The sequence below is a fragment of the Marmota marmota genome, unplaced genomic scaffold, assembly GCF_001458135.2.
Source record: "Marmota marmota marmota unplaced genomic scaffold, marMar, whole genome shotgun sequence".
Taxonomy (NCBI): domain Eukaryota; kingdom Metazoa; phylum Chordata; class Mammalia; order Rodentia; family Sciuridae; genus Marmota; species Marmota marmota.
In genome coordinates this window covers 16,747,745-16,762,485 of record NW_026000026.1, presented here as the reverse complement: position 1 = coordinate 16,762,485, position 14,741 = coordinate 16,747,745, and the positions used below count along the sequence as shown (strand labels likewise).

The window sequence follows — 14,741 nt, the reverse complement described above, 5'->3', positions numbered from 1 at the left end:
GTAAAAAGAAGTAGCAAGTGAACAGAAGGGTCTTTCTGTGAGGCTTGGGCCAGGGGACAGGAGGATCAGTGGGTGAGGGATCTTGGATGGAACTTGACATTCGTTTCTCCAAGAGGAACTCACTGGTATGGTTGCAGAATTGAGCAACCAGGTCAGAAACAATTTTCCCCTTGGCCTGTTCTGAGGCAAGAATTGAGATACTTGGGTCGGAAGGGCATGAACTGAGATTCTTGTCCCCTCCTTCAGTGGCTGCAGCCTGAGGTATCTTCCTCCAAATGAGATGATGTTTCTCCCATGAGAAGGGTTGTTTTGTCTCCTATTTGGGTTTCAGCACCTTTGAATTCTAAGTACCCCACCCCAAGTTTTCACGTGCCCCATTTTCTCAAGAATCTCTTTGGAGCACATTTGCCTTACATTTCCAACTTGCTGCCTAGGCTGAGGTCATCCCTCATCTTCCAAATGCAGGACAAGGCACTGTTCAATGCTTGCCTCTAAATGCCCTCTCTCCCTGGCCCTTTCTCACAGTTCTTATTTTAACTGCAGGAGCAAAGCCTAACTTTTAAATCGATCTTTTCTGATCCTTGGTTTTCCACTGCCTTCCCTTCAACGTCTGAATAATAGCTTTGTTTCTAAACCAAGACAATGCTTGTTTACCCCATGGCTGCCGGCTTTTCTCTACAGCTGAGTAGACTGACTCCCAGGGCTACAGTAGGCCAAGCAAAGGGCTTTGAAGTGGCTTTTTTGCTTTCCAATTTGAGGCAATTCTATTAGCATTTTGCTACTTCTCACCCCAAGGATGTAGTAGTATGTCCTGCATATACTAAAAGCCCAGTGGTAGGTAGAGCAGAGGCTGTTGGTTCCACACCTGGTTCTCTTTTCAGGTCAGTGTACCCTTGTGCTATTAGGACTCACACCTGTGACTTCCTCCTGAGATTTGTCCAAGGCGCAAGGATTCCACTTCCTCTAGAACCACCTAAGTGATTTGGGTAGATGGAAGGGAAAGGAGGGAGAAGCGTCAAAGACTGGTCCCCCTGGGAAAGAGTACCAATCCTGGTCTTCTGGCCTCAAGACAGGACAACTTTGGAAGAATTAATACTCTCCTGCAGACCTAGCCTCTGTTTGACTTTACCTAAGACAGATTCTTGCTCAGCCTCTCCCATTCCCTGTTCTGTTTTCTTCTCTCACAGACTTCTGAGAGTCTTTCCTTCATATATCATAAGCCCCTTAATCCTTGCCTCAGGCTCTGCTTCTAGGAATCCTGTCCTTAAGACAAATCCTACTGTATTTATCTCTTCATTGATAAATCCCACCTCCCCACTGTGATTGTTCCCCCATTCTCAGTCCTCTAAGTCTGCAAGTTAACAGTAGCCAACCCCTGGTTGAGGGACAACATCAAGAAGCAAATGAATTTGGATCAGTAACCACAAGTCCTTCATTGGTGAGAAACACTGTTTGCAAGCCTTTTCATCTGAGCCCATCCTAATCCCAGATTTAACCCTACTACCAGCAAATGTCAAACCACCACACCATAGTGCCATAGCTGGATATTCCATGTGAGGTTCTGATCTGGCCCCATAAATAAATACTTCCCTCCTAAGGGGATATAGATCCACCCAATATATCCTCTATAAATACAGGGACCGGTCTCTTTATGTGAGCCTTGAGCCAGGGCTGTGTCCTCTCAGTGTTAGAACCTCAGTCAGTTGGTTTCTCAAAACCCATCTTTGTTTTGGATACTAAGTGGTTTCCCATGGTAGCTGAGAAAGGGCAGTGATGGCCAAGGAGGTACAAAGCCTTCTATATTATACCAGTCTCAGAGGAGCAGGGACACACATAATGGCCTGGGAACACACAGCTGTTATTATTTCCTGGGACTTTGGCACCATGACTACCTCAGTTCCCATGAGGAACATTTCACTTCTATTTGGAGGCACCAGTCACCATCATGACTCCACCTTTATTTGTTACCAGTATTCACTGCATGTCTGTTTCCACACTAGACTGGGACGTTCTTGAGGACAGGTTCACCAGGAAATACCCAGTTCCTGTCATGGTGCCCAACTTAAAGATGTTCAATGGTGAGTTTACAACCTGAAGGAAATAACAGTCATCAATAATAATGACAACCATTTTTTTTCCCCAAACACTTTTCTGTTGACAAAACACTGTAATGTATGCTATGCCATTTGATCCCATCCCTGTAACAAAGTAGGTGGTAGAGGCCTTTGCAGACTGAGACTGGCTTATGCCAGCTCACTCAGTTGGCTAGAGCCAATTGTTAAACACTCGGGAGTTTTTGGCAAGCCAGTTGTTCCATCACTGGTGACTTGAAAATGGATATAGTGCAGGTATTTGCATCCCAAGGATGGACAAGTCAGGACTCTTATTCTACAGAGAGTGGGTTTTTAGCATATCAGTGACAGAAGGTATGTTCAAAATGTTCTGTGAACGGATAGATGAAGATCACTGCAGATACGCTGTGGCCAAGTTTCAGGGAGATTGAGTAAGGCCCTCTGTCTCCCAGCCTAGCTGCAGAAAGATGCTGATTCCAAATGGGTTTATTCATTCAGCAAGTATTTTTTTTTTTAGCGTCAGCTTTGTGCCAGAAATGTCCTGTTCTGGCAAATCTGATTGAGGAATTAGTGATTGGTGAGATTAATTTGTCCTCCTCAGAGTTCTTCTCATCAGGCAGTGCTGGTGCCTACCAGGGGTCCTGGCCCTTCCCTTGCCCAGGACTGTGATTGTGTCAGCACCTAATATCTCACCACTACATGAGGTCTAAGGATGGTCCTGCTACCACACACCCAGCATCCAGTGTGTTGGGCCACCATGTCTGCTCCCAGCTCAGGGCTGCTTCCATGGATCATGCAGTTCCCCAGCCTGAGATAGCCTCCAGCAACTTATTTTAAGAGCAAGAATCAAACAGAGCCTCAGCCTACCTCTGGAGTCCCTTCTGGTGGGTGTGGTTCCTGATCCTTGCACACCCTTAACACCTTATTGGAATCCCACTGTGAAGACTCACTGGGAACCACATGGACATGGCCCCTATCTGCTCAGGTCCTATTATGCATTGAATTTTGTACTTCCTTTCTCCCCACACTCCTAAATTTTTATGTTGAAGTCCTAATTCCTGGTACTTTATAATATGACCCGATTTGGTAATAGGTTTTACAGATGTAATTAGTTAAGCTAAAGGGAAGCGATACTGGAGTGGGGTAGACCCCTAATCCAAGATGATCGGTATCCCTATAAAGAGGGTAAATTTGGACACAGACATGAACACAGACAGAATGCCTTGTGAAGATAAGGCAGAGAACTGGAGGACACTTATACAAACCAAGGAATGCCAAGGATCACCACCAATCATCAGCAGCTAAGAGAAATGAAGGGAATAGATTCTTTCTCACAGCCCTCGGAAGGAACCAATCCTCTGGACACCTTGATTTCAGACTTCTGACCTCCGGAACTGTGAGACAGTACATTTTTGTTGTTTAAGTCATCCAATTTATAGGTTTTATCAAAGTAGCCACAGGAAGCTAATACAGGTTCCTTGCTTTGCAACCATCCAAACTGGGCAGCACCAAATGGAGAGTGAGTGACATTACAGAAAGGGAAGGGTCAGAGCCACATACTGGAGCCAGGCTTGGATCTCATATCAGAGGCACTGGGATTGGGTCATGTTGGAATGATCCTGAATAAGTTCTTGTGCCTGTTCCAGGTGGAAACGCTCTGGTTATATGAGATCCACAAAACTGGTCACAGATACTGGCGGGACTGTCCAGGGTCAAAGATAGGACAGTAGCAAGTTGCCTCATGACCAGAGCACTGGAATGTGATCACACTCCAGGGGCTGGATGCCTGCCAGCAGACCCATGAGAAAGGCACCATGGTGACAGGGAGGTAGAAGAGACTGATGACCCATCTCAGGGACTTCACATGTGGCCCAAATCTGCAGGACTTCTAGTATCATATTTCCACTGCTAAAAAGAATATTGCTTTCAACAAGACTTCCAAGAAGAAATTTAATCCAGATAGTCAGAAACGGGTGAGATGGGTCAAATATTGATTCCTAGCCTTAGGACCTTCATTCAAACTCCTTGTGGGAAAGGCATATGTCTTCAATCGACCCTGCTGCTCCAGGCACAGCGACTGGCGTGGAATAGACGCTGACCAAACACAAGTGTCTTTCTCTTTGTCTTATCTCTGGATTCCCTGAGTATCCTTCTTATCTGATGCAGTGTTCAGAGGGTCAACTCCCTGAATAATGGTAAATTGGCACTCAGCATTATCTGGCTGTCTGCCTATTCCCAAGTGCTATGGGAGCCCCCGTTTCCTTGGACACAAGTGTTGACTCTTCCTGAACTAGAAACTAGAATGTGGGTGCTTGGAGTTCCCAGTGCTCTGACCCCTCAGCGCCCTGCCTGGGTTTGACCAGCTGGGCACTCACACCCATTTATATACCGTGTCCTTCTATAAACTCACACGTTGCCTGACACACATTCCACTGAAGGAAGACCGAAACCTGGAGATCAAACAAGAGGAGAAACTTGTGCTAAAGAGAGGTAGAGGGATTTTCTGCTCTAGGTCTTTAAATGAGCATGAAACTCCCCACAGTAGAGCAGTGTGACTCTGGAGATGCCACCATGGTGGGCCTCCATGCCTCTGAGGACGGTGGTTCTAAAACTTTCAGGGAAGTACAGTTTCAGATATTCTCTCATTATCCTCACATGTAGGGTATTGCTTGACAGGTCACGTGTTCCCAGTTTTCAGGTCAGAAAACATGACACAGCAAGATACCATTTAGGAAGGCCTAGGTCACAGAGGATATCCTTAGACTCCCCTGGAGAGCAGAGAAGTCACAGCAACCCCGCCCTTGTCTAGAGGTCAAAAGCTACCGGAGAGCGACAGGTATCATCATGGAGAAGAGGGCTTCAGTTTCTGCCCTTCTGACCTCACTTTTAGAGGCCTGGTGCAGACTCCCAGCTGCCTCGAGAGCCCCGGTGCTACCCAATGATGGTGTTCTTCCTTCCACATGATCTGTTTTCTTCAGAGGAAAAGTCTGCTGAAGCCTGTGATTTGTGACACCTTTTCTGCCGGTCATCAACACTCCTTGCCTCACAAAGAGTATTTTATCTCTTTCCATCTAATAACTGTGTTTCTGAGAGAGAGAGAAGTTAGGGCCATGCCCATCGCTGTGACTTATGTAAAATCAGGATGACTTCTTTGCACAGTGAGCCTTAGTATTTCTGTCTTCCCCATCCTCCTGCCTCTTCCCCTGGGTGCTTATGTATTGAGTTGACTTTCTTGAATGTTAAACAAGTCACGTGTGATGGGTCTCGGTGCACGCTGTGTCAAAGAGCTGTGTGGTATTTTCTCTCTCTTCCTCTCCACTGTCTGTCACTGCCTCCCACGTGTTTGCCTCTGTACGTGTGCATACGTGTATACACATTCACATACACAGACGCAGACACGCGAGTCACTGCCCCTGTCTACTGTTTACTTCTATGATTATATGTCTATTTATATTTATAATTATTCTATCCTTGAAAGCAATCTATGAAGCTCTGTATGCTGTGAGTAGATGCAAGGAACAGAATCCAATTCTGGTATGTGAGTAGGGTGGTGGGGGTGAGCCGCTGTTAAAAAATATCAATTCCATAGAAAAAAGATAAACCTGATTTCTAACCATTCAACCTTGTAATAGGTTAAATGATAGCAAACCATTCATTGATTTTGTTTTTTAAAAAGAGTAATAAACAGAAACATGTACCAATTGAAGGAGCCAGGCAATTCAATTATAATTAGGAAAACAAAAGTGATGAGCCTGAACAATGCTGTCTTCATTTTTGGGGATAAGTGTTGAAAATGCCAACTACATAACAATGCAGTGTTTGTTTTCTCATTATTAAAGGCACCAACACTAATCACCTCATATTTGAAAGCCATATACAATTGAACACAGTACAAAACCCAAGAGATGGGGCTAATTGACAAGCTTAAAGTAAAACACCCACATAAACATAGACCCAAATACAATGAAGATGTGGAGCAGAAGAATATTTGAGATGATTTATACTCATCACTTCACTGAATAATGTACCAGTCCATCTGTTGATCCATCCATCCATCCATCCATCTATCCATCCATCCATCCATCCATCCATCTATTCAGTACATATATTTTGAGTTTTTTGCTGTAGGCACAATTCTACTAAAATATACTTAGGATGTATGGTCTAGTGCAATGACCCAATGAAAAGAACTTTTCTTCTTTCCTTTCTTTGGGGGGGGGGGGCAATGTTGCCTAAACTTTCCCTGTGTGGCTAGAGGGAGAGACACTTGCATTGCTAAAGACAGACAAGGACACACCAACATACCTTTTGTAGCCAGACGAACACAGTTGATTTTGGTCTCCTGTGAACAACAAAAATGAGGCACCAGTTAATTGGTTGTTGGTTATATAAGATTGTTATATAAAGAAAAATATACATATCTATTTGTACATATACATATGCATGCATATGTATTTTTAATTATAATTTAAAATTTGTCCTTTTCATATATTTTTCTCATTGGGATCACCTTTTAATTCCATCTTTTTATTTTCTTTCAGGCTTGGAACATATGCTGTGCTGTTTGCTTCCCCAGACAGAACTATATTTCACATACTTCCCAGAACCTGAAATCTTTAACTATACTTAGTGGGCATGTTGTGGTGTGTGGTGTTCTTTGTTTAGGTGCATGAATTTGCAACTGGAGCCAGGGACTCCTTGGGAAACCTTGTTATAGGCAACAGTATATCTAAGTGCACAGATTTGAAGGGATACTTCGAAAGAGCCCCATCTATATGAAACCTGTAAGAATAAAACTACAGAGTTCATGTTCAGAAAGCCACTTTGGCCCTGAGCTCTCTGGTGGACCTCATAGCTGTCATAAATAACATTGCCTGAGTGTTTGTGTGGCTATAGAATCTCTTTGGGGTGAACTATCTAGTTATTGTTGGCTGTTCCCCAAATGAACAGGATCCATAAATCTGTGATGTTACTGGTTGTGCCATGGAGTTACAGAAAAGTGTGCTCAGGCAGAGAGTCAACTTAGTTTACTGGGATTCATTTCCTAAGAGGCCCAGGAGCCAGTTGAAAGTTCCAGTTGACTAAATTATAACCCCAACAGCTGTATGAATGCAATGTGACAATGAAAATAAAAGCAAAAAATGCAAAAAAATTATCCAAATCGATAACTTTTGGTAAGGCTTTAAATCATTAATTTCTCAATAAGCCAGTGCTTATTATTCTGCCCACCACTCAGAAGAAACCGCTATGTCTTGGAGGCACTTGTATTAATCAGGCTAGAAAATGTTATGCTGCAGTAACAAAACCCACAGACTTCAATAGCTGGAAACAGCAAGGTTTCTTTTCTACTCAAACTACATGTCTGATGTAGGTGTGTGTTTGGGTCTGAAGGTTGGGGTTGGGGAGTTCTCTAATCATTATAATCACCCAGAAACCAAGGTCAGGTTGGTGCCTCCATTGTGATCTCAGGGGAAAGAGCGCTGAAGAATCAAGCTCTGACAATCAAATGCTTTGGGACAGAAGTGACACTCTCATTTCTACTCAAGCTTAACTGGTTAGAACCAGTCACATGGCTGTGCTGCATTTCAGTGAGGTGGGGAGATAGAATCTTCCATGTACCCAGAAGTAGAGAAGAAATGGTAACATGCAAATCAGAGTCTATTCTACCTAGTTATACCTCTGACTGTGAGAAGTGGTCATCTGTTAAACCAAGTATGGTGTCCCATAATTGTTCCCAGTGGTCTCAATCCCAGTTCCTCTTACTGCAGAGAAAGTTAGTCCTTCCTTATGCAAGAAGCATGTCTGGATACCGAAAGCTGGTTCTCAGGTTTGTTAATGTTCTTCTCAGCAAACCTCATAACATAAGAGTTTCATCTTTTGAACCATCCTAGCTACTCATGCTGAGAGATCTTCTACTTTGTCCCTCTCAACATGCAGTGACTAGAACAGGGAGCATCAGTCGATGAGTGGTCTTGTCACCATAGGATTGCCTGCTGTATCACGGTTTCCTTTACTTGTACTGGGCTTCTAGAAATATAGCCAACAACATCCTAACCCAAGTACAGAATCATATTTACCACCATTGAGTTCCATTTTCATTGATCCGATTCCGATAGCCTATCATCATATTCTCTATCCCCTACAAATTTGGGGAAATGTTTTTCTAATTTTTATCCAGATCAATAATGTAAGTAGTAACCTCAAAAATGCCAATGGTAGAATTCTGTGACACATACTGAAATCCTTCATCCCTGTTGACATTCAGAATCTTTGAACAAACTAGATACCAAATATCTGATTGCTTATGCAATCATATCTCCTCAATAGCTCAATTGCTTATGCCCTGTATTTTTCCACAATAATATCTTAAGAAGAGGGTCAAATTCATTTCAGATGCAGGTACTCTGTCTTTTTCATTTCCCTAACCCAGCTTAAAGAACACTCTTAAAGAAGGCTAGGTGGGTTGGCACGACTTGTTCTTTGGATCAAGTGTTTCTTTTCTTCCTTTTAATCATGATGAAAATGACCCTTTTAAAACAAGTAATTGTTTCATGTTATAAAAGAGAAAAATCAGAAATCTTAAATATGACAAGCTATGGTTCAAACATATGAAGTATGAGATGTTCATATTAACTATCAACCCTGTTTTACTTCAAGAAAAAGCTTTTTTAAAATAAAAGATAGAAATAAAATGACTGAAAGAAAATAGAAAAATAAAGTGGAACTTCTCAGTGTGATATCCAAAAAGCATAAGTCATAAATGGATCAAAACTTGCAGGCAATGATCAAAGTAAGCAAGTGAGTTACTTTGTTTTCATGTTTGAAGAAAGAGCAAGGTTCTTCAACTCCCATTGCTGTTCAATTCTCAGCTTTGGCTAAATAAACCCCAGAGAACTGAAGGCCTGCAAACAGTGGAGCATCATCACAGAGACCACTTCTAAGAAACTGCACAGAGGTGCGGAGAGGTGTGGAGAGGTTAGAGATGATCAGAAAACTCTCCCATTTCACCTCAGTGGAAAAGAAGGAGGTTTTGCATCTGATATTAGGAAACTTGCCAGTTCTGGGCAGGATTGTTGAATATAGTGGTGAGCAAATTTTTGATGATGTCAAGACCATTGGAATAATTTGTCAATATAGCCATCCTTGGTATCCAAGAGGGACGGGTTCCAGGAACTTCCTAGATACCCAAATCCACAGATGCTCAGGCCTCTTAAGTCACCTCTCTATATTCTGCACCCCTGAATACAGAGTCAATTACATGTACCTTAACTTTAAAGAGATTCCATCTAATCTCTCTACACCAACATATTCTCAAGCAAATAACCTTGAATGTAGAAAAGGATTTCTAGTCCAAAATGTTGGTTCTGCTGTTCTTATATGCCCCTATAACCATAGGGGCATGATAAAGGAAACTTTGGTCTATCTATACAAGGGATTATTATAGATTTTTAATTATTTTTTAATGTTACTGAGGATTGAACTAAGAGAGCTCTACCACTGAGCTATATCCCAAGTCCTGTTTTCACCTTTTTTTTTTTTTAAATTTTGAGAAAGGATCTCACTAAGTTGTCAAAGCTGGCTTTGAACTTGTGATCCTCTTTGCCTCAGCCTCCTGAATATCTGGGATCAAAGACATGTGCCACCATGCCTGGCACAATGGAATATTATGAAGCTGGGTTGTGCCCTGTGATAACGGGGAATGGTATATTAATAGAAAATACTAAATGAAAGTACTATTTTATATTACAACTAATATGTAAATCTAAGCACTTAAAAAAAGAGGTTCTGAAGGAAATATACTAAATCTTAATAATTGCTGCACTGTCAATTTGAAGTATAACATATATATAGACAAGATAATTATACTAATCTTAAATACAGATTGACAAATTTCCCACCAAGTAAACCCACACCTATGACCAGCACCCTGGACAAAACACCCAACACAACCAACGTCTCAAAAGTCTCCTTCAGGTCCCTTCTAGTCATTTCCTCCCACAAAAGTGAACACTAACCTCCCCCACTGTGGGGATGTTCTCTAAAACGTAGCCACACTGAAGGGAACCTGGGATACCTATAATGGGCTATCCTCCTTCCTCTCCTGCTCATCATATTATTTGTGGGAAGTTGCTAACACTCCTTAGAATCATCCTCCCTTCCAGAGTTTCAGGCACAGACAGTACTCACACCACCCTTTCTACTCCACACTGTTCAGAGCCTGTTTTTCTATAATCTAGAGCACGTGTCTGATTAGGCTGAAGTCCTCCTGACTCTGAACATGAGACTGACATGTGTGAACTTCTGTGTTCCTGGCAACTTTAATTCCAGAAGTGATCTGTCTCTGTTGGTTAGAATTAGGCACAGAATAACAAAGCCACTCTCTTGACCTTCTGGGTAACTGAGTTGTCAGCAAGCAAATCGGAGATAAGCTTGGACATTCTGAATTCTGTCAACAAGGAGGTCTGGCTAGCGTGCATATGTCCAAAGTCCCCAATCAGATCAACAAGCAGGAAATGAATCCTTTCTTTGTGCTCTGATTATATAAGGCTTTGGGGAAAGGGGTGAAAATGGTGTATTTTCTGTTGTACTTGAACTATACCTATTTCTAGGACTATAATACATGCTGGGACAGTGCAATCCAGTTTCATTTCCTTCCCATTTCAATCTCACTCCTGTTTCACTTCTTGCTCCAGAGTTGAAAATCTGCACACAGGTATCCATCAACTTGGGGTAGAACAGAATGTCATTACTATTGTGCTTCTGTTGAGACGTGCTGCTTCTACTCAAGCCTCTGCCAGTGCTGTGCAGTACTGAGCAAGTCACCATCCCCCTCTGTGGATCAGGTTCCTCATCAATCAAATGGCAGAGTAAGGGGTAGAGAAGGTACTCTTGGTAGAGAGGCAGGCCATTGTAAAGTTATTCCTCAGTGTTGAATCTGGTCCCAGCTACTGGCACATTCCTTTTTCAGTATTCTGATTTCTTGATACCACTCCATAACACATTTTCCCATGCAAAGAGTTGTTTTAAAAAGCTACATCTACTTAGCTGGGCACAGGGGTGCAAGTCTGTAATCCCAGCAACTCAGAGGCAGGAGGATTGTAAGTTCAAAGCCAGCCTCAGCAATTTAATGAGGTCTAAGCAACTAATAAAAACTAAAAAGGGCTAGGGATGGGGCTCCGTGGTTAAGTGCCCCTGGGGTTCAATCCTTGCCCCCATCCCCTGCAAAAAAACCAAAGCTATACCTACTTTATTTTCAAGAATGCCTTATACCTGGGCCAACTGATTACCTCCATTTTAGGATGGGCCCAAGACTAACTTATCCATAAATCCATCCTTCAACTATATACTAAAATTGTAGGATTACTCTTCAAATGAAGAGCTCACATGGGAGTGTCTAAGGCTTCAAGGGTTTCTATATCTGCTGTGTATCATCCAGAAGGAGTTAGGTTAATTTGTACTGCCGACCTGATCAATAAGTCCTGGGTACCCTGTGATTCTTATTTGATTTTCCCATTAGATTCCTCACTTCATAGGATAGGGATTTACCCTCAATTCCATAGTTTTCAAATAGTTCTTCCCAGTTACCCCAATTTGTGCCTTTTTCTTCTCTAAGACTGAGCTTCCCCAGGTAATATGATGCCATTTCGCCTTCAGTCCGGAGTCCTTCTATAGTTTTCCCAGTTACTTTTTGCTCACGACTTAATCTTTTCCTAAGACTTGAGAACCCTAATAGCCTACTTGATCCTTTTTCATTATAATCCAGTCAGCCATTGAAGATAGTTATTGAACTATCATCGTGTGCTGGGCATCGTGTTGGGTACTAGGGTTACAAGAATGAGCAAAATAGAATGGTCCCTGTCCTCACAGGACAAACATTAGAGGAATATTTTCACAAATAAATATCTAATTACAAGTTGCAATAAGCAATGGAAAGGGAAAAGAGCTGGGTGCTCTGTGCGTATAGAGAAGATGGCGTGGAGGGGGCAGTCCAGGGCTTTAAGGAAGACCATTTAATCTGCCACCTTGGAGACAAGCAGGAGTCAGACATATGAAGTGTCAGGGAAGCTTGTCCCAGACTCAGAAACATTTGTGCAAAGGCCTGGAAGTAGGAAAATGCATGGTTTGTGGAAGACATAAAGAAGTCTGGTAAGGCTATAACTGTAATGAATTACTCGGGCCGTGATGTGAGAGGAAGCTAGAGATACAAACCTGGTGGAGTCTTTTCTACTATAGTATTTTGGTCTATATTTTAAGAGGAAAGAGAGGCCATTTTAAGAGTCATTTAAATAGGCAGGAAAGCAAATTTAAGATTTATGTTTTTAAGACAGAGGCTATTGTATACAGAATACACTTAGAGTGAAAAAGAAACTAACTGATAGGAAGAGGGTGGTGGGTAGTCTAGCCAAAGGAGGGTGGAGACTTGAACAGGAGAGTGACCACACTGATGTGCCCCAGCCTCTCACTACCTGTGGGAAGTTTGACCCTGGAGCTCGCTGCCTTGCCCCATGCCTATGCATCAGTCTGGGCTTCCAACTGGGGTCTCTGCCTACAATTCCTCCAGCCTGTCTGCTCTTGACTTTTCTGCATTGCAAGGATCCCCACAGTTTTTCTGTCATGAGATCCACTCACTTATCATGTCCCATTCCCTGGAAAAAGAACAAAGGAAATAAAATAAAGAGGAGGGTCCTTTTTTAAAAGTACCTGACTTGCATATTTTAGGTTTTTCCATACTTATAAATAAGGGTGTGAGGTGAATATCACCATGCTCATTCTTTTTATTTCTCATGGGACAAAATTAAATGACATTTTCCAAGATTATACAGATGGTAAGCCAGGCTAAAATACAAAGTAACCTTTAAGCAAGTGGACTTCTTTTCTGTGGTTATCTGTAGGAATGCACCCCTTTCCCATTTGCCTGCTTCCCAGGGCTGCAAGAAGGCACATTCTATTTTGGAAAAGAAGCTAAGCCACTTGCGTTATAGAGAAATTCTGTTTTGACTTGACACAGGACTCTGAACAGTCAGAAATTCAAGATGGAAAAGAGAAGTGCCTAACATCAAACCTTCCCACATATTCTTCAAAAACAGCACAGGAAAGCAATAAAAAAATAAACAGGCAAATAATATGAAATCTACAACCTCAGCATAAACTATACACAGAGAAATATCAAAACTTCAGAGTCCTTGTTGGTAAAAATATAAGAGCCAATTATGAATGAAATATCTTTAAAGGTCTCAATATAAGCCTTTTTGGAGAGCATATATGGAAACGCCATGTGGAAGAAAGAAAAGGGAAGCTAGTAGAGGGAATATGACTGAGTTAGAATGTGCTCCAGAAAGACAACATCTACACCACGTGTGAATGTGTGAAAAATGTAAATCCTAGTTTATCAAAGGGAGGAGTCCAGGGAAAGAAGACTCGTAGGCACCTTAACCCAAGGTATCAAACTTCAATAGGTATTGCTATTGGGTACAAAGAAGGCAAAAAGAAGAAGTAACTTCAGGAGACTGGATGCTGAAGGGAAAAGAGTAATGGGGGGGGGGATTTTAGGATGCCAAAGGAGAACAAAGAACAACAGGGAGTCAGAACTTACATCCACCCCCACCCTGCTACAAAAAAGCCACCTATTAAAAATCATTGCACTTCATAACCCCGTCAGAACAGACAGAATGATTTTGAACTGGGAATGTTGTAAGCTAACTTAAATCTACAAAATTAAAACATGGGAGGAGCCTCATATAGCTATTGTATAAAAAAATAAATAAAATTCGATAAGATGGCAGCGAGAGGAGTGCATTGCCCCTGTGTGCTGCTTCACTGTGTGGGAGTATGACAAGTCAGGACGGCTAAAGGCTATCCTGTTAGGAATTTCCAGCAATAGTGGGGTGCTCCGGAACCTGGAGGAAGGATTTCCATCGCACGAGGATCGGCTACGGGGACTCAAACGCGAGAGGTTTGTCGCACGGAGGGTAACACTGCTTATTCAGCAAATCGTCCCGCGGCTAGAGTCTGCAGCGCGCGCTGGGAAACGAGGAGATAGCGACGCAGGGATACAGCGCTGCAGTTTCTGCCAGCCGTGCAAGCACCGTACTCAGGGCTGAATTCTGGGTTCGAGACAGGGGAAGGAAGCGGTCCATCTCGGTTCTCCACACCGGTCAGACCACAGAGGAGGCCAGCGGCCACCATGTTGGAAAGCTGACGTCACCATCCCTGTTTTCGACTGACCGCAGCTCATTCAGCCATAGAACAGGGGAACGAAATGCTGCCATTCGCATAGGACACCAACATGGCAGAGATCTGATGTCATCAGAAAGCGGCAGAGGAGAGAACTTCATCAATACCAGCAGCGACAGAAACAGTTGCTCTCCTGGTAGGGGGGGTGAGGCACAGACACCCGAGTCTCTCTCGATTTGTCGTTGAGCCAGAGGGGAGGAGCCGGGCCGCCGCCAGCGCCCGGAGTAGGCCCAGCGGCTCGCCGGCGTGGTGACCGTGTGACCCCAATTGGAGAGGGGGCGGAGCGGAGCCACCACCCGCGCCCGCAAGGTGGGCAGACCCGGGACCCAGTGGTACACGGGCGTGGTAGGAGGGGCAGGGCAGATCCGCCGCCCGCGCCTCCAAGGTAGGCAGACCTGCAACAGACCGGCGGATCAGGCCCAGGAGCCTGCCGGC

The 14,741-nt window shown here is 43.3% G+C and overlaps 1 protein-coding gene across 5 annotated transcripts in view; it reads right to left on the bottom strand.

Moving 5' to 3' along the window:
* The window catches only part of Ptprt (protein tyrosine phosphatase receptor type T), a 783,764-nt gene that overhangs the window by 190,626 nt on the left and 578,397 nt on the right, over positions 1 to 14,741 (bottom strand). For all 5 annotated transcript variants that reach the window (XM_048810927.1, XM_048810928.1, XM_048810929.1 and 2 more), the window contains exon 12: positions 6,378 to 6,414. In XM_048810927.1, coding sequence (XP_048666884.1) covers positions 6,378 to 6,414 — 37 coding nt within the window. The remainder of the gene's footprint in view (positions 1 to 6,377; positions 6,415 to 14,741) is intronic.